This window comes from Anolis sagrei, chromosome Y (genome assembly GCF_037176765.1).
Source record: "Anolis sagrei isolate rAnoSag1 chromosome Y, rAnoSag1.mat, whole genome shotgun sequence".
Lineage (NCBI taxonomy): Eukaryota > Metazoa > Chordata > Lepidosauria > Squamata > Dactyloidae > Anolis > Anolis sagrei.
Window position 1 is genome coordinate 21,794,358 of NC_090035.1, and position 24,136 is coordinate 21,818,493.

Here is a 24,136-nt window from a genome sequence, read left to right on the forward strand (position 1 = left end):
TGTACCTTACTTGGGTCCATCCTCACCCCTTCCCGCGAGATATGGAACCCCAAGTAAAACAACTCGGATTTATAATAACACTACTAATTTCCCTTTTACATGCAACCCCTTTTATCACGTTTCTCCTCTCCCCCCTTCCAAACCCTTCCATAGCCCTCTCCACCTCCTGTGAACAATTTCTCTTGATTAACGCTTCCTTGCAGGACTGCTCTCCTCCTTCAGATTCCTTTGTTGATGCTGACCTTGCTTCAGGTATGTTGGCAGGGCAGGAGTCAAATGCTTATTTTCTCAAGCTTTGAATCATGTCCTGACAGCTCTGACCAGCAGAGGGCGCTGTCTCCTTCTGTCCTACGCAGGAGGCCAGGCTTCTCCCAAAAAGCCGCTCTAGCCTTCCTGCTTCCTCTTCCTCCAAAATGGCGATACTAGTCATCGCTACGGCTGAGCTGTTCTTGCTGCCGCTCCTGCTGTTGCTATGGAAACGGCGGTTGAGGCCTAGTGGGACGCAGGCCCGAGTGGCAGTAGTGGTCTTCGGGGACCTGGGACGCAGCCCCCGCATGCAGTACCATGCACGCTCGCTGGCTCTCCGCGCGCGCCGCGTCGCCTTGGTCGGCTACCCAGGTAAGCCGTGGCCCATTTCCAGGGAAGAAAGAGACGGCATTGAAGCACTCTGCGCATGCTGAGAGAGGACATCTGGCTCAGCGCCAGGTCAGACGGCTGAGAAGTGTGGTCTGACTCCCAGTTATCATCCTACTCCATGCAATGTTGTTGTTGTTCATTCGTTCAGTCGTCTCCGACTCTTTGTGACCTCATGGACCAGCCCATGCCAGAGCTCCCTGTCAGATGTCACCACCCCCAGCTCCTTCAAGGTCAGTCCAGTCACTTCAAGGATGCCATCCATCCATCTTGCCCTTGGTCGGTTCCTCTTCCATTTGCCTTCCACTTTCCCCAGCATAATTGTCTTGTCTAGGCTTTGCTGTCTCCTCATTATGTGGCCAAAGTACTTCAACTTTGTCTCTAGTATCCTTCCCTCCAGTGAGCAGCCGGGCTTTATTTCCTGGAGGATGGACTGGTTGGATCTTCCCGCAGCCCATGGCACTCTCAGAACTTTCCTCCAACACCACAGCTCAAAAACATCTTCCTTCGCTCAGCCTTCCCTAAGGTCCAGCTCTCACATCCGTAGGTTACTACGGTAAGGTAATACCATGGCTTTGACTAGGTGGATCTTTGTTTGTTTATTTATTTATTTACCTTACTTATATACCGCTGTTCTCAGCCCGAAGGCGACTCACAGCGGTTCACAACAAATACGAATAGCAAAAATTCAGTGCTACAGTATAAAAACAGTTAACAACCTAACACTTTACACAATTAATAAACAGTTACTACAATACCCATTCACTGTCTTCTCATCATCAAAAACATGTTCCAGATTCGTCATTCATTGTTCCATTCCAGTGTTCATTAACCAATCATTGCACTAATTATTCGAACGCCTGCTCAAACAGCCAGGTCTTCACTTTTTTGCGGAATACCATTAGAGATGGTGCTAGTCTAATGTCTGTAGGAAGGGCGTTCCACAGCCAAGGAGCCACCACCAAAAAGGCCCTATCTCTCGTCCCCGCCAGCCGTGCTTGAGAAGCAGGCAGGATCGAGAGCAGGGCCTCCCCCGAAGATCTCAAAGTCCTGGTGGGTTCATAGGCAGAGATGCGGTTGGATAGGTAGTAGGGCTGGGCCGTTTCGTTTCGTTAATTCGTTATTCGTTAAAAATTCATTATTTTTTTTTTATAATGAAGCGATAACGAACCATTCTGGAGCAACTTTAAAACGAAACGAATTTTTAAATTCATTTCGTAAATGCTTCGGATTCGTTATGTATTCGTTTCGTTATCAGTTTGAGGTCGTTTCGTTATTATTTCCGCATGTCTGGGGAAAGTTTTATAGTTGTTTTTTGTTTAATTAGTGAAAAAAAATTATAATATCACACCAACAGTCAACAACAGAGGGAGAGGGAAGCTTCAGAAGTTCCCCCTGTTCCATTTGGAGGTTTTTTAGCATATTGCGCGGTCGCGTCCTCCATTAACGAATCGATTCGTTATTGTTTCGTATTTGTTTCGTTAATGTTTCATAATTTTTTTAACATTTACGAAATTTCGTAAATATCGAACTTTTTAAAAGAAAAATTTCAGAATTCTTTTAAATATCAAAACGCAAAAACCCCCAAAAAACGAATCGATTTTAGAAACAAATTTTTCCGTTGTTACCCAGGCCTAATAGGTAGCTTGGGCCGGAACCGTTTAGGGCTTTAAAGGCCAACGTCAGCACTTTGTTGCCAGTCTGATGTCTCTATTATTTACTATTTTATCGAGACTGGACATTGCTCTCCTCCCAAGAAGTAAGCGTCTTCTGATTTCCTGGCTACAGTCTGCATTTGCAGTAATCTTTGCACCTAGAAATACAAAGTCTGTCACGGTCTCCACATTTTCTCCCTCTATTTTCCAGTTGTCAATCATTCTTGTTGCCATAATCTTGGTTTTTTTAATGTTTGCTGCAACCCAGCTTTTGCACTTTCTTCTTTCACCTTGATTAGAAGGCTCCTCAGCTCCTCCTCGCTTTCGGCCATCAGTGGTGTCATCTGCATATCTGAGGTTGTTAATGTTTCTTCCAGCAATTTTTACCCCAGCTTTGCATTCATCAAGGCCGCACATCGCATTATGTATTCTGCATACAAGTTAAAAAGGTTGGGTGAGAGTATGCAGCCTTGCCGTACGCCTTTCCCAATCTTGAACCAGTCTGTTGTTCCGTGGTCAGTTCTTACTGTTGCTACTTGGTCCTTGTACAGATTTCTCAGGAGAGAGACAAGGTGGCTTGGGATGCCCATCCCACCAAGGACTTGCCACAATTTATTATGATCCACACAGTCAAAGGCTTTAGAATAGTCAATGAAGCAGAAATAGATGTTTTTCTGAAACTCCCGGCCTTTCTCCATTATCCAGCGAATATTGGCAATCTGGTCTCTCGTTCCTCTGCCTTTTCTAAACCCAGCTTGAACATCTGGCAACTCTCGCTCCATGTATTGCTGGAGTCTTCCTTGCAGGATCTTGAGCATTACCTTACTGGCATGAGAAATAAGGGCCACTGTACGGAAGTTTGAGCAGTCTTTCACATTTCCCTTTTTTGGTATGGGGATATAAGTTGATTTTTTCCAGTCTGATGGCCATTCTTGTGTTTTCCATATTTGCTGGCAAATGGCATGCATCACCTTGACAGCATCATCTTTTAAGATTTTAAACAGTTCAGCTGGGATCCCGTCGTCTCCTGCTGCCTTGTTGTTAGCAATGCTTCTTAAGGCCCATTCAACCTCACTCCTCAGGATGTCTGGTTCTAATTCATTCACCACACCATCAAAACTATCCTCAATATTATTATCCTTCCTGTACATATCTTCTGTATAGTCTCGCCACCTTCTCTTGATCTCTTCAGCTTCTGTTAGGTCCCTTGCATCTTTGTTTCTTATCATACCAATTTTTGCCTGAAATTTACCTCCAATGTTTCTAATTGTCTGGAAGAGGTCTCTTGTCCTTTTTATTCTGTTGTCTTCTTCCACTTACACTCACCCAATTTGTGTCTCCTTGATTTGGATGTTATGTTTGTTTGTATTTGCATATGTACTGAATAAATTGGATTGGTCGTGTCAGGAGCGACCTGAGAAACTGCAAGTCGCTTCTGGTGTGAGAGAATTGGCCGTCTGCAAGGACGTTGCCCAGGGGACACCCGGATGATGTGATGTTTTATCATCCTTGTGGGAGGCTTCTCTCATGTCCCTGCATGAGGAGCTGAAGCTGACAGAGGGAGCTCATCTGCCTCTTCCTGCATTCGAATACTGAATTAATGATTCTAACAGTTTATGCTTTTCTTTCAAGGCACGCAGTCACACGGTGACATTATACGTAATGGAAACATCGAGATTGTCCCTATGACTGAGCTGAAAGTCTGGCAAGGTAAAGTGCATGTCTCATTGTTTGTTCAACTAACACTGTTTCAAATTAAAAGTGGTTTGTATAGAAAAATCTTAAGGGCATTACAAAAACAAAGCCTTTGCCATCCTTTGATGCTGTTTCCCCACTGTTTTTCCCTTTTGTGGGGTTCTTGAAGGCTGGGAGAAGACAACTATAATAAATAATAATAATAAACTTTATACCCTGCTACCATCTCCCCAAGGGACTCGTGCGGCTTACATGAGGCTGAGCCCACAATCCATCAATACAAGCACTAACAACAACAGTAAAACAATTAAATAAAACTCTAAACAATAGCAATATACAATGACAGTAATACAACACACAATTAAAATCTATGGCTGGGCCAAATATAATTAAAGTTAAAATAATGCTAGGCATGGATAAGTTGGGAGAGATGGGGCATTTGTGGGAATGTACAACAATCCTAAATCAGTGTAAAGTGCATTTGGAGGGCACAATGCTGAGAATTATTCTGGGAAGGCTTCCTTTTAATCCAACTTCCTTTTAACCCAGTAAGGGCTTTAATAAAGAGGTGAATTGAAAGATTTTAACCTGTAAAATAACTAACATAGACTGCTTCTACACTGCCATGTAATCCAGATATCAAGGCAATTAATCCACCTTATCTACTTTGAAATAGATTATATGAGTCGACACTGCCATATAATCCAATTCAAAACATAATCTGGATTTTATATGGCAGTGTAGATGGGGCCATGTTGTGCTCTTTAGCTGCATAATTCTGTTCCTTCTGTTATAAGGCATCTGGCGTCCCAGTTGTAGGCGAATGGAGCGATTATTAAAATATAGTAAAGGTTGCCCCTTGACATTAGGTCTAATCGATTTCGACTCTGGGGGGTGGTGCTCATCTCCATTTCTAAGCCAAAGAGCCGGTGTTGTCCATAGATATCTCCTAGGTCATGTGGCTGGTATGACTGCATGGAGTGCCATTACCTTCCTGCCAAAGCAGTACCTATTGATCTACTCACATTTGCATGTTTTCAAACTGCATGATTGGCACAAGCTGGGCCTAACAGCAGTAGCTCACCCTGTCTGCGGATTTTAACCACTGACCTTCAGGTCAGCAAGTTCAGCAGCTTAGTGGTTTAACCCACTGCACCACCATGGCTCCTATTAAAATATAGATGGTGATGATTATAACTTTTAAGACATATACAAAAATTTAGAGAACGCTTAAACATTTTTGGGTGGATACGAAAGTTAAAATACTAGAAGTACATTTTAAATTTTATTCAAAGTCCGTCCGTCTCCCCCCCCCCCCCCACACACACAATCCCACCCAAAGTTTTGAGTCTTGACCTGCAAGTTCAGGATTGGGAAATTCTTGCATGAGACAGTAAAGTGTGCTACCAGTTTTCACCAAAACACACTAATGTCTGCATGTTATTAAGTTAGAATATATTTGCTCTTCTTCACCCTAATGCTTATTCAGCTTTGATGACAACCTGTCTGAGTTTTTGATACTAGATTATTTCCTTTCTGCAGTTGGGCCAAAAGTTTTCCAGTATCTTGCAAAAGTCATTTTGCAGAGCCTCCAGTTGTTGTATACGATGCTGAGTATAAACAAACCGGGTCATGTCCTCCTCCAGGTACACCCATCTCCTAGTTTTCTTAACTGTATTTGCGTTTGTAAATCAATGTTTATAGAGTAGAAGTTAGAGGCCAGAGGTTCAAATCCCAAGGAAGGGGCTCATGGAGTGACCTCTCAGCCTGACTTACCTCATAGGGCCCTTCCACACAGCCCTATATCCCAGAATATCAAGGCAGAAAATCTCACATTATCTGAGTGTAGACTCAGATAACCCAGTTCAAAGCAGATATTGTGGGATTTTCTGCCTTGATGTTCTGGGATATAGGGATGTGTGAAAGGACCCATAAGAATTGTTGTGAGGATAATAACATGGTTGATAAGGGAGAATAGTAGTCTGAATCCAATAGTTAAGCCCAACCGTTATATCACTGCTAATGAATAGTGGCTTGGTAACAGGCATGTAGCCGGGAAGGGGGGGGGGGGGCTTGAGGGGCTTCAGCCCCCCCCCCCCCGAAATTCTCATGGTGGTTCACAAAAAGGCCTTACTGGTGCATTATTTAAACTGTTATGTTTATTCATATCATGATCTGATCACCATACCCAATATATCCCATATGCATGGGGGTATTGGGGTAATGATACAAAAGGTTTGCTAGGCTAGACTCACTCAGACTCACCCCCCCCCCCCCGAAACTCAGCCCCCCAGCCCCCCCTAAAAAAATTCAGCCCAGCCCACCCCCCCCCCCCCCCCGAAACGAAATCCTGGCTACGGGCCTGCTTGGTAAGTCAGCATTTCCATAGGCTTAATTAATTTAATCAGTCCGATCTAGTGAAGGCTAGCAAATGGGTCTGTGCACTTCTATAGTTTAAGGAAAAGAACTGGCAAAACCACCTCTTGCCTAATAAGATCCTGTGAAATTAATGGGGCCTCCATAAGTCAAAATATGACACACACACAAATGAAATCACTGGAGGAAAAGTGGAACACAAATGTAACTGCTGTATTTGTCAGAGTGACAAAAAATCCAATTGTGTGCCTGTAATCAGGGATTTCCACCGACATCAGAAATGGACTACGTAATATTTGTGAGCTGCTAATCCTCTTATACCCAAATGCATCTCTCTCCTTGACAAAAATGGATAGTTCTTGCTCAAAAAAAGGAAAATGGTTGTTCTCAGGGTTCTCCGAGAATGGCTGCAGTGTGCTTTTGGATGGAGATGATTCCTTTGCCAGGCTTTTTTCTGAAGTGGAAAGAAGTTCTATTCACTGCCAGTTTTTGAAATAATGTAGAAAGCCGCACCATTTTGGAGCAAATGTGACCTGAAGAGGTGATGTAGCAGGAAAGAACCAGATTGAATGAAAGTCCCACAAGCAAAACTGATAATCCCCTCATTAATATGAGAAAGAAAGAAAAAGAAAAAGAGGTCACAGAAAGATAAATAGTACTATGTAACAAAATTTCAGTTTTCAGTTCCTGGTTTGAAAGTGTTATTTCCTGTTTAATTGTGCAGTCCTTACTTTGAAAATAGTTGTTCTACTCCAGAAACTTCATTTTTGCGGCTGCCACAAATTATGTTGAATTGGTTGAGACTCTGTGAGAGATTCATAGAAAAACTAGAGCAAAATGTACTGCATGATGTCCCTACCACAAAAACAAAGTTTTTGCAGTTTAATAAACTTTTTTGTGTTTTTATTATTGAACCAATTAGAAAATGACATTTATAACCCAGGAGCAAAAATTGTGTTACATAGTGTAGTGGTGCACTACAGAGAAGAGGTTTGACTTTCAGTGAGTATTTTCAGGAAGGGTTTACAGCCATAGTGGAAACAAACAATAAACCATATTAAACCTCTTCTCTTTTGCCCTCATTTCATGAACAAGAATCTTCCAGGTCTGCCCAGCATAGCAGTGACATGGTTGGTTTGTCTTCTCCAAGGGAGCAAGTTCATCATCGATTGGCACAACTATGGCTATACAATCATGAGTCTGACATATGGAAAGAGGCGCCCTATAGTGCAGATTGCAAGATGGTTTGTACAGTTTCTTCTTTTTTAATAGTCATAATAAACACTTGGTCAGTATACTAATGGAGCAGTGATGCAAAACTTGCATAGACTTTTATTTTGTGTTACGTTTTTTAAAACACCAAGACAAATCTTTTGAAAGGCTCAATGGAATTCTGTGTATATATTTCCAGTTTTGCTGAAGTTGGGATCAGTTCTCTGCCCAGTATTTTTTCTGCTTGTTTCATTGTTTTAATATATATATACTGCTGGATTATTTCCAATTTGCACTTGATGCTATGTTCAAGCCAGTGATTCTAGAATTCTGCATTATTTTGCATTATTTAGTTTTGTTTCTTAAAGCCACATTTTTCTGCTTGAAATTGTTTTGTGTGTGTATGTGGCAGATGTCTTGAGCGAGGATACATAGATTTCAGGATTTAGTAATGGATGGATGCTCACTTGCTTTTAGGTATGAAGAATTCTTTGGCCACTTCTCTGATGACAACATTTGTGTGATGAATGCAATGAAAGAGGATCTTGGGAAGAACTGTAATATTAGGTAAATCAGGGGTTCGAAATAGGATCTCACCAAATAAGTAGTACATACTTAGAAGGAATATTCCAGACCCCTTGAGCCAAGGTTTAGACAGCCATATAGAAATAGTAAGTCTTCCTGGATAAGTCCCTCAACCCCATATATTTATTAGGGGGTAGTATTGTCATGTGTATAACTGTCCAAAAATGTAACTGGGATGACTTTTTTTAAAAGAGAGATGGGTCTGCTTATGAAATTTGAATGTATACATCTTTGCTGTATCATAGCATTGTTTTGTTGGAAAGCCTTTATATGTTGTTTGGAGCTTTAGTTGTACTGAAAGGCATCTTCATAAATACATGGGAATTATAAGTTGCTTACCTGTAACTGTAGTTTCCTGAGTAGTCACCTGCGAATTTGCACATATGATATTTCCTGCGCCTGCGCAGTACAGCTTCGGAACCTTCTAGAATTAAAAGGAGACATTTTATGTCAAGGCCTGGCCTGCCCCTCCTCCCCCCTCCCCTCTCGAGTATATAAGGCCCTAGGCGGGGCCAGGCCACTCAGTTCTCTTCCGCTGCAAAGCAGCCAGAAGGCGGGGCATGACACTCGAGGGGAGGAAGGGCGGGGATGTGCAAATTCGCAGGTGACTACTCAGGAAACTACAGTTACAGGTAAGCAACTTATAATTTCCTGTCGTAGTCAACTGTGAATTGCACAGGATAGACTAGCAAGCTAACTAACCTTGGTGGGCATCATGCCACCGCTGAAAACAGGACTGCTCTTCCAAATTCAGCAGACCTCCTGGAAACGACATCCACCTTGTAGTGTGACACGAAGGTAAGTGGAGTCGTCCATATGGCAGCCTTTCAGATGACATCCAAAGGAACACCCCTCATGAAGGCAGCGGACATCAACACCGATCTGGTCGAATGGCCCCTAACCTGTTGAGGCAATTCCTTTCCCGACAGTTGGTAACACAAATGAATAATAGACACTATCCAAGAGGAAAACCGCTGTGAAGACACTGGTAGACCCCTTGTATCTTTACGATATTTAATGGATAGCCTGGGAGTTTTCCTAATTTCAGCTGTTCTTTCTATATAAAAAGCCAGAGCCCTACGCACGTCCAGACAATGCAACCTACGATCTATAGGCGTGACTGGGTTTTGAAAAAAATGCAGGGAGCACTATTTCCTGCGACATATGGAACTTGGTGGCCACCTTAGGAAGAAAAGCAATGTCTGTATGCAAAATAACCTTATCTTTATGGAACTTGAGATAAGGGGGGGGGGTGTATTCTGAGAGCACATAGTTCACTAGCCCGTCGCGCTGATGTAACCGCCACTAAAAAGGCCACTTTCCAAGAAAGGGAAGACAAATTAATCGTAGCTAGAGGTTCAAAAGGAGGTTTCATTAGAGTGGAGAGCACCAGCTCCAAGCTCCAGGAGGGAGAAACAGGAGCAACACAGGGTCTAGTGTTTGCAATACCTCTTAGAAAAGTTTTTACTAAGGGATCCGAAAAACAGGATGGAAGGCCCTCCTTCCTCCTGAACCAAGAAATGGCTGCTAAATAGCATTTCAAAAAAGAGGCCAAAAGACCAGCATCCAACAATGACATCAAAAAATCTAAAACCAAAGGAACAGGTGCTAACTCGGGTGCAACTCCTTTTTGCGCAATAAACTTACTGTACCTACCCCATTTGTACAAATAAGATCTCTTGGTAGAAACCCTATGTGCAGCCTCAATAATTGAGAGGACAGGTCCAGACAACTCTGAGAAATTAACTACTGTTCCAGCAGAATGTGCCATGCCGTGAGCCCCAACTGTTGAACTTCGGGATACAGGAACCGGTCCCGTTGGGATGACAATAGGTCCGGTACGTGTTGGAGACGGAGAAACCTGTTCCCTACCATCTGTAGGAGGGGAGCGAACCAAGGTTGCTGGGGCCACCAAGGAGTTACAAGGATACAATGGGCTTTGTCCCTCTTGATTTTCGCAATTACTCGCACCAGCAGAGAGAACGGGGGGAAGGCATATACTAGTCTGCCCCCCCCCCCAATTGTACAGGAATGCATCTCCCAGGCACCCTGTCACCGGATTTGGATGGCAATGGGCGCAAAACAGTCTGCATTTGGTGTTCAGGTGAGACGCAAAAAGATCCACCTCTGGCAAGCCCAATTTTGAAGAGGTCGTTGGCCACCCTCTGGTTCAGAGACCACTCGTGATGGGCCATCGGGTTTCTGAGTACATCCGCTAGGCCGTTGTTCACACCCGGAAGGTGGGTGACCAGGAGGTGGATTCCCCTGCAAATGCACCAATTCCAAATCCTCACACATAGGTCTAATAGAGGTCTGGAGTGAGTTCCCCCTTGCTTGTTCAGATAGTACATCACTGTGGTGTTGTCAGTGAGTACTTGGATGACTTTTCCTGACACCACTCTTTCGAAAGACTTTAGAGCCCTGTCTACGGCCAGGAGCTTGAGCACGTTTATGTGCATTGTGGCCTCGTCTGCTGACCACACTCCCTGGGTGATAAGGCCCTGGGAGTGGGCCCCCCACCCTGAAAGGGACGAGTCTGTAGTTATAGACATGACCGGGCACGGGGGTTGAAATGGGAGTCCCGCACACACCCACTGCTTGTCCATCCACCCCAAGAGGGATTGACGGATGTCCTGTGGGATAATTAACCTGGTGGAAGGTCTGTCGCAGAGAGGGTTGAATACTGAGAGGAACCAAAATTGAAGGGGCCGCATTCTCAACCTGGAATAAGGGTGACTTCCGTGGTAGAAGCCATGTACCCCAACAACACCTGTATTTGCTTCACCGTAAGTCTGGGGGCAGCTATAGCTTGCTTGGCCAGCTCTGACAACTTGGTAAATCGGTCCTGCGGGAGATAGGCTCTCTGGAAAACAGAGTCCAGTTGTGCCCCGATGAACTGAATTCGACGGGTAGGTGTGAGGGATGACTTCTCCAGATTGATGACCAGGCCAAGGGACTGGAGTAAAGACAAAATAATAGAAATATGTCTTTTTAGCTGATCAGGCGAGTCTGCAACAATCAGCCAATCGTCAATATAGGGGTAAACAGTTATGCCCCTGGTGCGGAGGTGGGCTGCGACCACTGACATGCATTTTGTGAACACTCTGGGGGCCATTGAAAGGCCAAAAGGTATGACATTATAACAATAAGCCGTGCACCCCACCATGAAGGTCAAGAATCTATGGTGATGGGGGACTATGGAGATGTGGAAGTAAGCATCTTTTAAATCCACTGTAGCAAACCACGCCCCCTGAAACAGCAAGGGCATAATGGTAGTCAAAGTAATCATTCGAAATCTCTTTGGAGAAATGTGTTTATTGAGGGATCTTAAATCCATAATGGCTCAAAAGCCTCCACCTTGCTTGTCAACAAGAAAATAACGTGAGAAAAAACAGTATTGAAACATGGAAGGGTTAACCGGGGAAATGGCCCCTTTATTTAACAGGGTTTGAACCTCCTGCAATAACAGAAGTGAAACAGGGGTGGACGTAACCCGACCCGTAGGAGGAACATCATCAAACTCAATTCTGTAACCATTTCGCACTATGGACAGAACCCACACATCACGGGTAATAATGGCCCAAGTACCATAGAATGGAGGCAGCCTTTCATAAAACAGGGGGGAAATGGGATAACCACAACTGAGCGGTTCGGCCGACAAAGAAAGGGAAGGTGATGCCGAAAGGTCACTCTCATCAGGCCAACCACTAGAAGGGAGCATGCCCCCGTCAAACACGCTTTTTGGAGGCGGGTTGAGACCTAGGCTTGTTTTGGAATGATTGGAACTTGGCCTTGGGTGCATATGGGGCTTTATGACCAGTTTGGAATCTGGAAAAATTCGAATTACGGTTTCTGTAAGGCCCCGCAAATGAGCTAGAATAATTTCTGCGGAAGCCAGAGGAGGGCTGCTGCCACCTTGACCTTGGTTGGTAATTAGATTGCCATGTATATCCGAATTTGCTCGCCGCTTGGCGAACTTCCTGTTTACTTTTCAATTTTTCATCTGTGTCAGGGTTGAAAAGCCCTTCCACATGTAGTGGAAGGTCTTCCGCCAAGGCCTTTCCTTCATCTGAAAGATTAGCAGCCCTAAGCCACGCCTGCCTCCTGATGGACGTAGCGGTGGCACAAAGATTCCCTGTCATCTCGGCCAAATGCTTGGCAAAATCTTTCTGAAGTCTCGATAAGGCAATGGCATCTGCCTGCAAAGCCCTGGGTAAACGTTCTTCATCAGTCGGTAGTAAATCAAGATAGGGGCAGATCTTTGACCACAGGAAATTTTGGTGGACGCTCATATAGGTCGCAAAATGGGCCATTCGTGTGAATAGCCCTGCGGAAAGATGAGCTTTTCTACCTAGGGAGTCTATCTTCCTTCCCTCCCTGTCAGGTGTTGTAGTTAAAGATGATGAACCCTTCTGATACTTGGTTTTGGCCACCTCGGCCACTACCGTGTTTGGCCTAGGGGGGTTGGAAACCCATTTTGCAAAAGATAGATCAATTTTATACAGAGCATCAACCTTTCTGGGTATCGCTGGCACCGACGGGGCCCCCGCATCAGACACCCTAGCCAACTTTAGCAAATAAGGTAATGGAGGTAAAGCAGTGGAGGACACTACGTTTTGTTCGTCTGACGGAAACATAGGGTCCTCCACATGCTCAGACGGCTTAGGAGCCGGCAAATCCAAAGCTTTAACCATCCTGCTCACAAGGGAGGCAAATTTATTAAAGTCAGGCGATCTGTCCATAGCATCAGCAGCAGCTTCAACTGCCTGAACGGAATCAGGAGAGTCAGAAACTGAACCAGGGTCCTCAATGTCAGGGTCTCTATGCTCAGTCACATCTTGTCCATCCAAGCTACTGGGGTGGCTGTCGGTGAGTTGTAACACCCCATTAGGTATAGGAGGGGTTAATGGAGCACTTTGAGATGAAGGAAGAGGCAAAGAACTTCCCCCCATACCTGATAGGGAAGTAGAAGCAGGCACCAGTTGATGAGGGGAAGGATTCACCGGGTAGATGTTCAAGGGCCCCCGAGGAGGGTGGGGGGTAACCGGTGGACTGTCCTCGATGGACTGTCACCTTGTCGTGGTGAGGGGGCTTGCGTGTTCCGATGAACCTGTGGGCACAACAACTGGAGTCGTGCACTCCCAGGAGTGGCCGCGGGGGAGGTCCCAGACCAAGCACAGTCCGAAGACCCAAAGACCTCAACGGCGGCGCAGGCGGAGGATAACATGGCACATGTTACAACGGCTGCGAAGGCGGAAGAAGGCTGCAACAGACTGAGAAGCCATGGTCATTGTGTTAAACTACATCACCAGTGGAACCTCATCTGTGAAGACTGTGTGTTGTTCAGTTGTGCACTGACCTCCACACATTAAAAAAACCCACGCACAGGCGTCTTCCAAAGAAAATAAAAACCAAGCCACAGGTCGAAGTCTCGCCCGACTCTTGCATTGAAGTCCCCCAGGAGAATGATTTTGTCCTCCTTAGGTATCCCTGATAGGACAGTGTCCAGCTGATAGTAGAATTTCTCCTTGATGTCTTCATCAGCGTCTAGTGTTGGTGCATAGGCACTTATGATGGTTGCCCGTTGGTTTTTGGCAAGATCAATTCGGAGGGTGAAGAGTCGTTCATTGATGCCAGTGGGTGCTTCGGACAGATGTTTCATCAGATCATTTCTTATAGCGAAGCCAACTCCGTGCATTCTTTGGTCTTCTTCGGGCAGTCCCTTCCAGAAGAAGGTATAGCCTCCTTTTTCTTCCTTCAGCTGTCCCTCTCCTGCTCTCCGGGTCTCCTGAAGGGCTGCTATGTCGATGTTGAAGCGTCCCAGCTCCCTTGCGATGATGGCAGTTCTGCGTTCGGGGCGTTCACTGTCACTGTTGTCCATCAGTGTCCGTACGTTCCACGTACCGAAGTTCATTTTTCTTTTTTGGCCGCAGGATGGTGACCCCACTGGACGCGGCAGTCCAGTCAGGGATAAGTGAGGCAGACTATGTTTAGGGCACCTTTTCTAGCCCCCTCCCCATGTGGGGTGAGCAGAGTGGGTCCTAAAAAGGGCTGCTCAGTCGCGGATACAGCTGCCGAACTACTCAACTGCCTCGGACCTTGAGGTAGAACGACTGTGTCCGTACCCACCGCCCATGTGCCAGTCTGTGACTAGGGGCTTCCAGATTTCACAGTCCTGCCCCCGTCGCCACTCGCTGATCGCCATGGGACTTTGGTTGCTTGGTTTTTATTTTCTTTGGAAGACGCCTGTGCGTGGGTTTTTTTAATGTGTGGAGGTCAGTGCACAACTGAACAACACACAGTCTTCACAGATGAGGTTCCACTGGTGATGTAGTTTAACACAATGACAATGGCTTCTCAGTCTGTTGCAGCCTTCTTCCGCCTTCGCAGCCGTTGTAACATGTGCCATGTTATCCTCCGCCTGCTCCGCCGTTGAGGTCTTTGGGTCTTCGGACTGTGCTTGGTCTGGGACCTCCCCCGCGGCCACTCCTGGGAGTGCACGACTCCAGTTGTTGTGCCTACAGGTTCATCGGAACACGCAAGCCCCCTCACCACGACAAGGTGACAGTCCATCGAGGGGGAAATGATCTGATGGAAGCACCCCCGGTCAAAGCATTGGCACCTCTTAGACTATGTAATCACACGTGCCAGAGACCGCCGTGACATACTCCTCACAAGAGCCATGACAGGTGCTGACGACTGCTGGACCGACCACAGGCTAATCCGATCCACGATGGCTATCAAGATCGCCCCCAAGCGCAGACTCCAAGGAAGAAAGACCAGGCGCAAAATGAACACCCAAGCCCTTCAAGAGCACTCCAGGCGAGCCCATCTCCAAACAGCACTCAAGAACCATCTACCCACAGTACACCCCGAAAATGTTGAGGAACATTGGAACAAACTGAAGACCTCCATCATCCAAGCCTGCGAAGAAACTATTGGATACCAAGCCAAGAAACATCAAGACTGGTTTGACGAAAATGACATCGAGATCCAACAGCTAATCGACAAGAAAAGGAAAGCCTTCCAAACATGGCAGAGAGACATCAACTGTGCTGCTAAGAAAAAGATCTACGCCAGTGCAAAAGCTGAGGTCCAAAGAAGGACAAGAGAACTCAAGAACATCTGGTGGACAAAGAAGGCTGAAGAAATCCAACACCTGGCAGATACCCATAATGCTCAAGGATTTTTCAAAGCCACAAAGGTCATCTATGGGCCAAGAAACCATGGCATACAGCCTCTACGCTCATCAGACGGAACCAAACTCCTGAAGGACCAAAAGTCAATTACACTACGTTGGAAAGAACACTACCAAAGCCTCCTAAACTGCAGCTCCAGTGTGGCCGAAGAGGTCCTCTCACAAATCCCGCAACAACAAACCAGGGATGAGCTTGCAGCACTGCCTAGTTTGGAAGAAGTCAGCAATGCCATCAGCCAACAAAAGAACAACAAAGCCAGCGGATCGGATGGGATCCCTGCTGAAATCTTTAAAGAGGGAGGACCTGCGCTGACACACCAACTCCACCAGCTCATAGAAAAAGTGTGGGTGACCGAGAAAATCCCAGCAGACTTCAAGGATGCCACCATCATCACCCTCTTCAAAAAAGGGGAAAGAACAGACTGCGGAAACTATCGAGGTATTTCCCTTCTAACCTCTGCTGGAAAAATCCTCGCAAGAATCCTTGCAAACCGCCTTCTGCCCCTCTCAGAAGACACCCTCCCAGAATCCCAGAATGGCTACCGCCCCACCAGAGGAACTGTGGACATGATCTTCACCGCACGACAGCTCCAAGAAAAATGCAGAGAACAAAATCAACCTCTGTACATGGCATTCATCGACCTTGCAAAGGCATTCGACACAGTGAATCGCAGCGCTCTCTGGACCATCCTCCAAAAAATCGGGTGCCCAAGCAAATTTGTGAACATCCTGCGGCTCCTCCACGATGACATGATGGCAACAGTCTTGGATAGCAATGGCTCCCAAAGTGACCCATTTAAGGTGGAATCGGGTGTCAAACAGGGATGTGTTATTGCCCCAACTTTATTCTCCATCTTCATCGCCATGATACTACACCTTGTTGATGGGAAACTTCCCACCGGAGTGGAAATCATCTATCGGACAGACGGCAAGCTATTTAACCTCAGCAGACTGAAAGCCAAAACCAAGGTCACAACAACATCTGTTATAGAACTCCAGTATGCTGATGACAATGTCGTCTGTGCGCATACAGAAGAAGATCTACAAGCCACTCTCAACACCTTTGCAGAAGCATAGACAAAGCTTGGCCTGTCACTGAACATCGAGAAATCCAAAGTGCTGTTCCAGCAGTCACCAGCCAATCCCTCTCCAATGCCAGAGATACAGCTTAATGGTGTAACATTAGAAAATGTCGACCATTTCCGCTACCTTGGCAGCCACCTCTCCACCAAAGTCAACATCGACGCCGAAATACAACACCGCTTGAGCTCTGCAAGTGCAGCATTTTCCCATATGAAGCAGAGAGTGTTTGAGGACCGGGACATCCGTAGGGATACTAAGGTGCTTGTCTATAAAGCTATTGTCCTCCCAACCCTGCTATATGCCTGTGAGACGTGGACTGTCTACAGACGTCACATGCAGCTCCTGGAACGATTCCATCAGCGCTGCCTCCGGAAAATCCTGCAAATCTCCTGGGAAGACAAGCGGACAAACGTCAGCGTGCTGGAGGAAGCAAAGACCACCAGCATTGAAGCAATGGTCCTCCAACATCAACTCCGCTGGACAGGCCACGTTGTCCGGATGCCTGACCACCGTCTCCCAAAGCAGTTGCTCTACTCCGAACTCAAGAACGGAAAACGGAATGTTGGTGGACAGGAAAAGAGATTTAAAGATGGGCTCAAAGCCAACCTTAAAAACTCTGGCATAGACACTGAGAACTGGGAGGCCCTGGCCCTTGAGCGCTCCAGCTGGAGGTCAGCTGTGACCAGCAGTGCTGCAGAATTCGAGGAGGCACGAGTGGAGGGTGAAAGAGAGAAACGTGCCAGGAGGAAGGCGCGTCAAGCCAACCCCGACCAGGACCGCCTTCCACCTGGAAACCAATGCCCTCACTGCGGAAGAAGATGCAGAGCAAGAATAGGACTCCACAGCCACATGCGGACCCACAGGGAAACCCATGATGGAAGACCATCTTACTCGTCCAACGAGGGATCGCCTAAGTAAGTAAGTAAGTAAGCTCCCCTGTACAGGCTGAAGTATATTTGGGGTTGACGACCCCGGGAAAGGAGGCTGCGAAGGCATAGGCGCAGGCACAAATACGTATTGGCCTGCAGCCTGCAGGAGAAAGCTGCCAAAACTCCTGGAAAGGCATCGACCCTGGAACCAGGCCAGGCATGCGGGGAGCCCAGCGGGAGGAGGATCTGGACTACCTGGAACAGCGCCTCCTCCTTGCATTGTCTCCTGAGGAGGAGGAGGACGATGACGAGGAAGAAGAGGAGCGGCCCTTGCTCCTCGAAGCCGAGCGGTACCGCCGACGCCTGGAGCTTCGAAAGGAGCGAGATGGGGAGCGTGCGCGCCAAGACCTTCTGTGAGCGCGCGGCTGCGGCTCTGCAGATTGAGCTAGTCCTCCTTCTCCGCGATTTGGCTGCCTCGGTACCCTTAAGTCAGGAGAGTCAGCCTGTTGGGGAGGATTTTCTTCCAGAAGAGAGGGGGCGGGTGCAGCCATTTGTGGAGGAGTTGAGGCCACGCCCACTCCAGAGAGGCCCAATACCGGCAGCACCAGCTGATCAAGAAAGGCGCCTCCGATGTCCTGAAGGGACGCCTCTTCTGCCCGCGCTCTGGGCTCTATAGACATTGGCAGCGTAAGGTTAGGCATGGGCAGCAACGGCCGAAGGGTGCGTATGCGCCGGGGATGTGGGCGCCACCTCCTCACTCCGTGCCAACACAGGCAAGCTAGCAAGTGTGAGGGGCTGGGCAGAGGCCGCAGGAGGCTGCAACTGGAGCTCTGGGGCCACTAGAGGGAGCGCCTCCTCTCCCTGCTGCTGGCTGGTAGATAGGCAAGTTGGAGGAGAAAGGAAGGCCAGCGGATTTCCCGCCCTTTTGAGAGGGTTAATCGGCCGTGAAGGAGCCATCTTGGCATGCTCCCTTCATATAGTACATCGGTAAATAAACAGATTCAATTAAAACCAAACCAATTAAAACAAAACATCAGCAACACTGGCTGCCAATCTGCTACCAAGCACAATTCAAAGTGCTGGCTCCAGCCCAGCATACCTGCCTGAACATATCTCCTTCTATGAACCACCTCAGAGGCTAAGATCGTCCAGGGAGACCCCTCACAAGCACAACTGGTAGGGATGAGAGAAAGGACCTTCTCAGTGGTGGCACCTCATCTATGGAACTCCCTCCCCAGTGAAATTAGATTGGATCCCTCTGTCCTGACTTTTGGGGAAAAAACTAAAAACATGGTTCTGGGATTAGACTTTTTGTCAATAATGAAAGCAGTGCAATAAGGGACTATAATCAACATAATGATGACTCGGACTGGCCTGAAATATATTCTGGATATGTGATTTTAATTGATGTTTAATGTTTTGTTTTAATTGGTTTGGTTTTAATTGAATCTGTTTATTTACCGATGTACTATATGTGCAGCATTGTATTGCTGCCTTTGTAAAGCCACTCTGAGTCCCCTTGGGGGTTGAGAAGGGTAGGATATATATAGTGGTAAATAACTAAATAAATTTCAGGTTATGTGTAGAAGGAAAATATGAAATACGAATCAATTATGTGTTCAGATTTGGGTTCCATTCCCAAAATATCTCATCATATACCTATGTGGAAGTATAGGTATTTCCAAAATCCAAAAGACTTCTAGAGATTTGGAATAATACTGAATCTGTATTAATATTAAGGCGTTAGCTATTTTTAAAAAGACAAATTGTAGAGTCCTCCAGGATACCTCCTAGGGGTGTCAGTTGGGTTGCTTATTTGTTGGCTTGTAAATCAGAATGTTTCCATCATTGCACTCAAAGCTTTTAGAATCTGAAACCACACTTGTAGGAATTCTTTCTATAGTGTTTAATTGAAATGCATTTAGACTCAACTTTGTCATTTCTCTCCTGTTTTTCTTTCTAGAGGATAAAGATTTTTCCATCCTCTTAGAAGCCTTAGAAGGTAGGTTTCCAACAATGTGTTCTGTATTATTTCAAAAATGAATTGTTTGATCATCCCTGCATCTACTGTGGGGCCTACTGTGATTTCTCTTCATTGCTTTACCTGGAACTTACAGCTTCTTTCTCCATAAGGGGGATAATGTAGGGCACCCAAAGGCTCTTCTTCCTAATGTGGGAATCCTCAAGTTTTCATTGGCTCTAGGGAGGCTCATATCACTTCCCCAAATAAAATTGGAAAAAAGAATAGTTAACAACCAATGCTCACTCTTTCCCTTCTGTACTTTTCTATTCTAGTTTCACTTTGGAATCAAATTGTAATCAACTTTGGATGTAATTGTTTCCACTGAATTCTTCCACAGAAAACCAGATTTAATAATTTAGAGGTGATGTGGTTTTTTAGGTCATCAGCCTCTCCCCTCCCGACATACCCATTGCCTTGGCACTATAAGAGGGTTTCACAAGACCAGTTGCTCTCGTTGCTGCGTGGTTTTGAGGCAACAGTGTAGTAATGGTGCAGCCACAGACCATATTTTCGTTTTTACAGACCACTGTCCTAAAGAATTGTTGCATGGTGACTATGGTAAGACACATTTTTCTCTCTTAATTCCACAGACTATGAAAATGCTCTCAATGGTGGAGCAAAACTGCTTCCTTTCGTCTGTGTGATAACATGTGAGATGTTTTAATTGTTAATATTATGTTCCTTTAAACTTCTACATTATCTGTAAACGTGGAGGGTGTTACTAAGAACCTTTCTGCTCATTAATATATTATTCCTTGAATTTGACAAACTGAGCTGCCATCCAGAAAAATGTAGACTGTGCTGATCTTCAAAGACCCATAAGACTGTGATTCTTTTGCTGTGACAAACTGACATGTGTACTCTCTCTTCAAAGTTCTTTTCCTGCCCTACAATTCCCAGGTCTTGCCACTGATTCTGGAAGTTGTATTCTGAAAAAAAGTCATTTTTCTAAGCTGTGCCCTGAGTGTACAAAATGATCCTTACTCATATAGTGTCACCTTTTATGGCTTACGCTGTCCCATTTTTATGTGTCTGAAAAGGCAAAGGACCCCTGAAGGAATATTATAACAAGCTGATTGAAAAACTGAAGTTCAAGCATATCCAGATCTGCACTCCCTGGTTGGAAGCGGAGGACTACCCTGTCCTGCTTGGTGAGGAGTTCCTTCAAAATTCTCCATACTTCAATGTGGCCAATGCCATCCCTTCCCTATGCCTGTAGCACCTCATTTTCTCACAAGTAGATCACATCATTAAATCCAGTCCCTTATAGATCTGCCTTTGTTTAAACTTCTGCCTGGTGGTCTCTCTTAAGGTAGAAGGGAAACTTTGTCCCTGTATTACTTTCATTCCCCCCCCCCCCCTTTCCCTTTCCTTGAAGGCAATGGTCACAAAAAAGTACAACTCCCAATCCTTCTGTGCAATGGCTTGAGCTCTTGGCCATAAAAGTGGATGTTTTGTTAGAGCTTGTTCTACAATCCCTGTGCATACACCAGCTTTATGCAATGCAAACTCCTCTTGGGTAGGCCTCATTGTGAAAGTCCCACCCCTCCTTGATTCATTCTGGGAGAAGCCTGGAAGCAGTTACTTTTAGAGAGCTGGCATCCTGTTGTAAGGAGATGTCTTTGTAGAATGAATGCTGAGTGTGATTCACTCTTGCAGGTTCAGCAGACTTGGGCATTTGCCTCCATAAGTCTTCCAGTGGGTTGGATCTGCCAATGAAGGTGGTGGACATGTTTGGCTGCTGCCTGCCGGTCTGTGCAGTCCACTTCCAGTGGTAAGTGTTGTTAAAAATTTGGTCGGTGAAACAAAGGAAGAGGGATCCCCTGCGGTTAGCTGGAGCCTCGTGCAAACTAACACAAAAGACACCAACAGCTTGACATTCTAACACACACTGAGTAAGAACAAAGAGATCAATAACTTCTTAAACTCCTCTACTTTAAAGGAGACAGCGTGTGGCCTTTAGTCACTGTACGCCATGGAGAAAGGGGGCATGCAAATATAATTGGGGAGTCATAAAAAACAGTGAGAAAGCAGGTGAAATGGTTAGTTTTCCAGCAAGTGTTGGATCTCTTTCAGGCTGTGCAATGTGCAGAGATGTGACTTACATGATAGGGGGATAGCTGGCTTACACCACACACATTTTATCTGAGAATGGGCAAAAGTAAGGAGAGAACACCTTCCCTGGTCCGATTCTTGACACTGAATATCTGCCTGCTCCGTGTTTCTTTGTTTCACTGTAGTTTACATGAGCTTGTGAAGCATGAAGTGAATGGTTTGGTGTTCAAGGACTCGAGTGAACTTGCAGAGCAACTGAAGGTAACGCCTTAAGAGCATGTCTTAGAATTAAATGCATAATTACAGCACTTCTTCAATATGTCCATCCAACCTCTATCTAAAGATATCCAAAGATGGAGAGTCCACCAAGGCAATATATTCCACTTTGCATAGAATCATAGAGTTGGAAGAGACCTCGTGGGCCATCCAATCATGCCCCTGCCAAGAAGCAGGAAAATCACAAAGCACCCCCGACTGATGGCCATCCAGCCTCTGCTCAAAAGCCTCCAAAGAAGGAGCCTCCACCACACTCCACGGCTTTTGAACAGCTCTTTGAGTAACAAAGTTCTTCCTGATGTTTAGGTGGGATCTTTCTTCGGGTCATTTGCATCCATTGCTTTATATTCTAATCTTGCCATCACACATTGTTGCTTTTATGAGTCCAGTGTGTGTGTTTCAATTGTTCTCTTCTTTTTTGTAAGTCAGTAGCCTATGGCCTGACCATAAAATGCCTATTGCAGACAGCCTTCTATATGGAGGGACAACTGAACTACTACATAAGAATAAACAAGGCAGTTTAATTTAAGCCATGTTTATTTTAAAAGAACAAATCTGTTCGCCAGTTTTCAATAGTTGCTGGTATAGGATGCAAAGTTTGAAATGCAACATTTCCATTCTGCCTCAGGTCCTGCTAATCTTTTCTCACATTCTCTGTATCTAACATTGCAGATGCTGTTCTGGGAATTCCCTGCTGCGGAAGGCAAACTGAGCTTATTTCGAAGAAACCTGTGCTCGGCCCGGCAGCTGCAGTGGGACGAAAGTTGGGAACAGACAGTCCTTCCTCTCTTCAACAGCAGCTCAGCCAAACAAGATAGAAGTTAAATATTCCTAATTATTTGTAATGCTGAAAAATATTTGTAAATTAAAAACCTTTTTTTTACAAAAAAGTGGTCTTACATAATGAGTCAAAAGGTTATGGAATGGTGCCCAACCTTTATGCCCTTCAGGGTATATCTAGTGCTGGGTCAGGATTTGGGGAATGTAGATATCTCTTCTTTTTGTAAGTTTTCCAGATTGTATGGCCATGTTTCAGAAGCATTCTCTACTGAGGTTTTGCCCACATCTAGTGCAGGCATCCTCAGAGATTGTGAGGTCTGTTGGACATCACAACCTCCAAGGTTGCCTGCCATAAATGTGGGTGAAACATCAGGAGAGAATGCTTCTGGAACATGTCCGTACAGCCCAGAAAATTCCCAGCAACCCAGTGATTCTAGCCAGGAAAGCCTTCGACAACACCATATTCATTTGTTCAGTCGTCTCCGACTTCGTGACCTCATGGACCAGCCCACGCCAGAGCTCCCTGTCAGCCATCACCACCCCCAGCTCCTTCAAGGTCAGTCCAGTCACTTCAAGGATGCCATCCATCCATCTTGCCCTTGGTCGGCCCGTCTTCCTTTTACCTTCCACTTTCCCCAGCATAATTGTCTTGTCTAGGCTTTGCTGTCTCCTCATGATGTGGCCAAAGTACTTCAACTTTGTCTCTAGTATCCTCCCATCCAGTGAGCAGTCAGGTTTTATTTCCTGGAGGATGGACTGGTTGGATCTTCTCACAGTCCAAGGCACTCTCAGAACCTTCCTCCAGCACCACCGTTCAAAAGCATCAATCTTCCTTCACTCAGCCTTCCCTAAGGTCCAGCTCTCACATCCGTAGGTTACTACAGGGAATACCACGGCTTTGACTAGACGGATCTTTGTTGCCAGTGTGATGTCTCTACTCTTTACTATTTTATCGAGATTGGACATTTCTCTCCTCCCAAGAAGTAAGTGTCTTCTGATTTCCTGGCCACAGTCTGCATCTGCAGTAATCTTTGCACCTAGAAATACAAAGTCTGTCACGGCCTCCACATTTTCTCCCTCTTTCTTCTTTCACCTTGATTAGAAGGCTCCTCAGCTCCTCCTTGCTTTCAGCCATCAGAGTGGTGTCATCTGCATATCTGAGGTTGTTAATGTTTCTTCCAGCAATTTTCACCCCAGCTTTGCATTCATCAAGCCTTGCACATCGCATGATGTGTTCGACAACACATCTCTTGTTTATTTCTTTATTGCCATAGATCACATGTGTCAAACTCAAGGCCCATCATTTTATGTTACCCTTAGATGCTGGACTACAACTCCCATATTCTTCCTCATTAATCATGACTCAGGTTGATGGGAGTTGTGATACAGTAACATCTGGAAGGCTGCCATTTGTTCTGTTGTGTCACGAAAGGGGTTTGGATCAAGACACAAGGCTTGTGGATGTGATGCCTGACTTTAAAACTCCCTTCACCTTTTCCCCAACCTCAGTTGCTGTTGGGTTGCAATTTCCATTATCCCCAGATGATCAAAAGTGACAGGAGTTATTGTTCAATAACATCCAAGGACCCAAATTAGTTAAAAACTGAAAAGCACTCACTGCTGTGTAAAAATATTATTTTTCAGGGATTCTCAATGCCCTCAAGAACTCCTTAATAAGGAACAGCACCAAGCAATA

General features: G+C 45.7%; 1 protein-coding gene across 1 annotated transcript; it reads left to right on the forward strand.

Annotated features, from left to right (window-relative positions):
• Positions 1-413: 413 nt before the first annotated feature.
• On the forward strand, positions 414-20,468 carry LOC137095307 (chitobiosyldiphosphodolichol beta-mannosyltransferase-like). Its single transcript, XM_067461778.1, has 7 exons — positions 414-618; positions 3,921-3,998; positions 5,526-5,629; positions 7,455-7,603; positions 8,049-8,138; positions 19,270-19,308; positions 19,920-20,468. Exons 1-6 carry the CDS (start codon positions 414-416, stop codon positions 19,274-19,276), a joined length of 633 nt encoding a protein of 210 aa, XP_067317879.1. The 3' UTR covers positions 19,277-19,308; positions 19,920-20,468.
• The last annotated feature ends 3,668 nt before the right edge of the window (positions 20,469-24,136 follow it).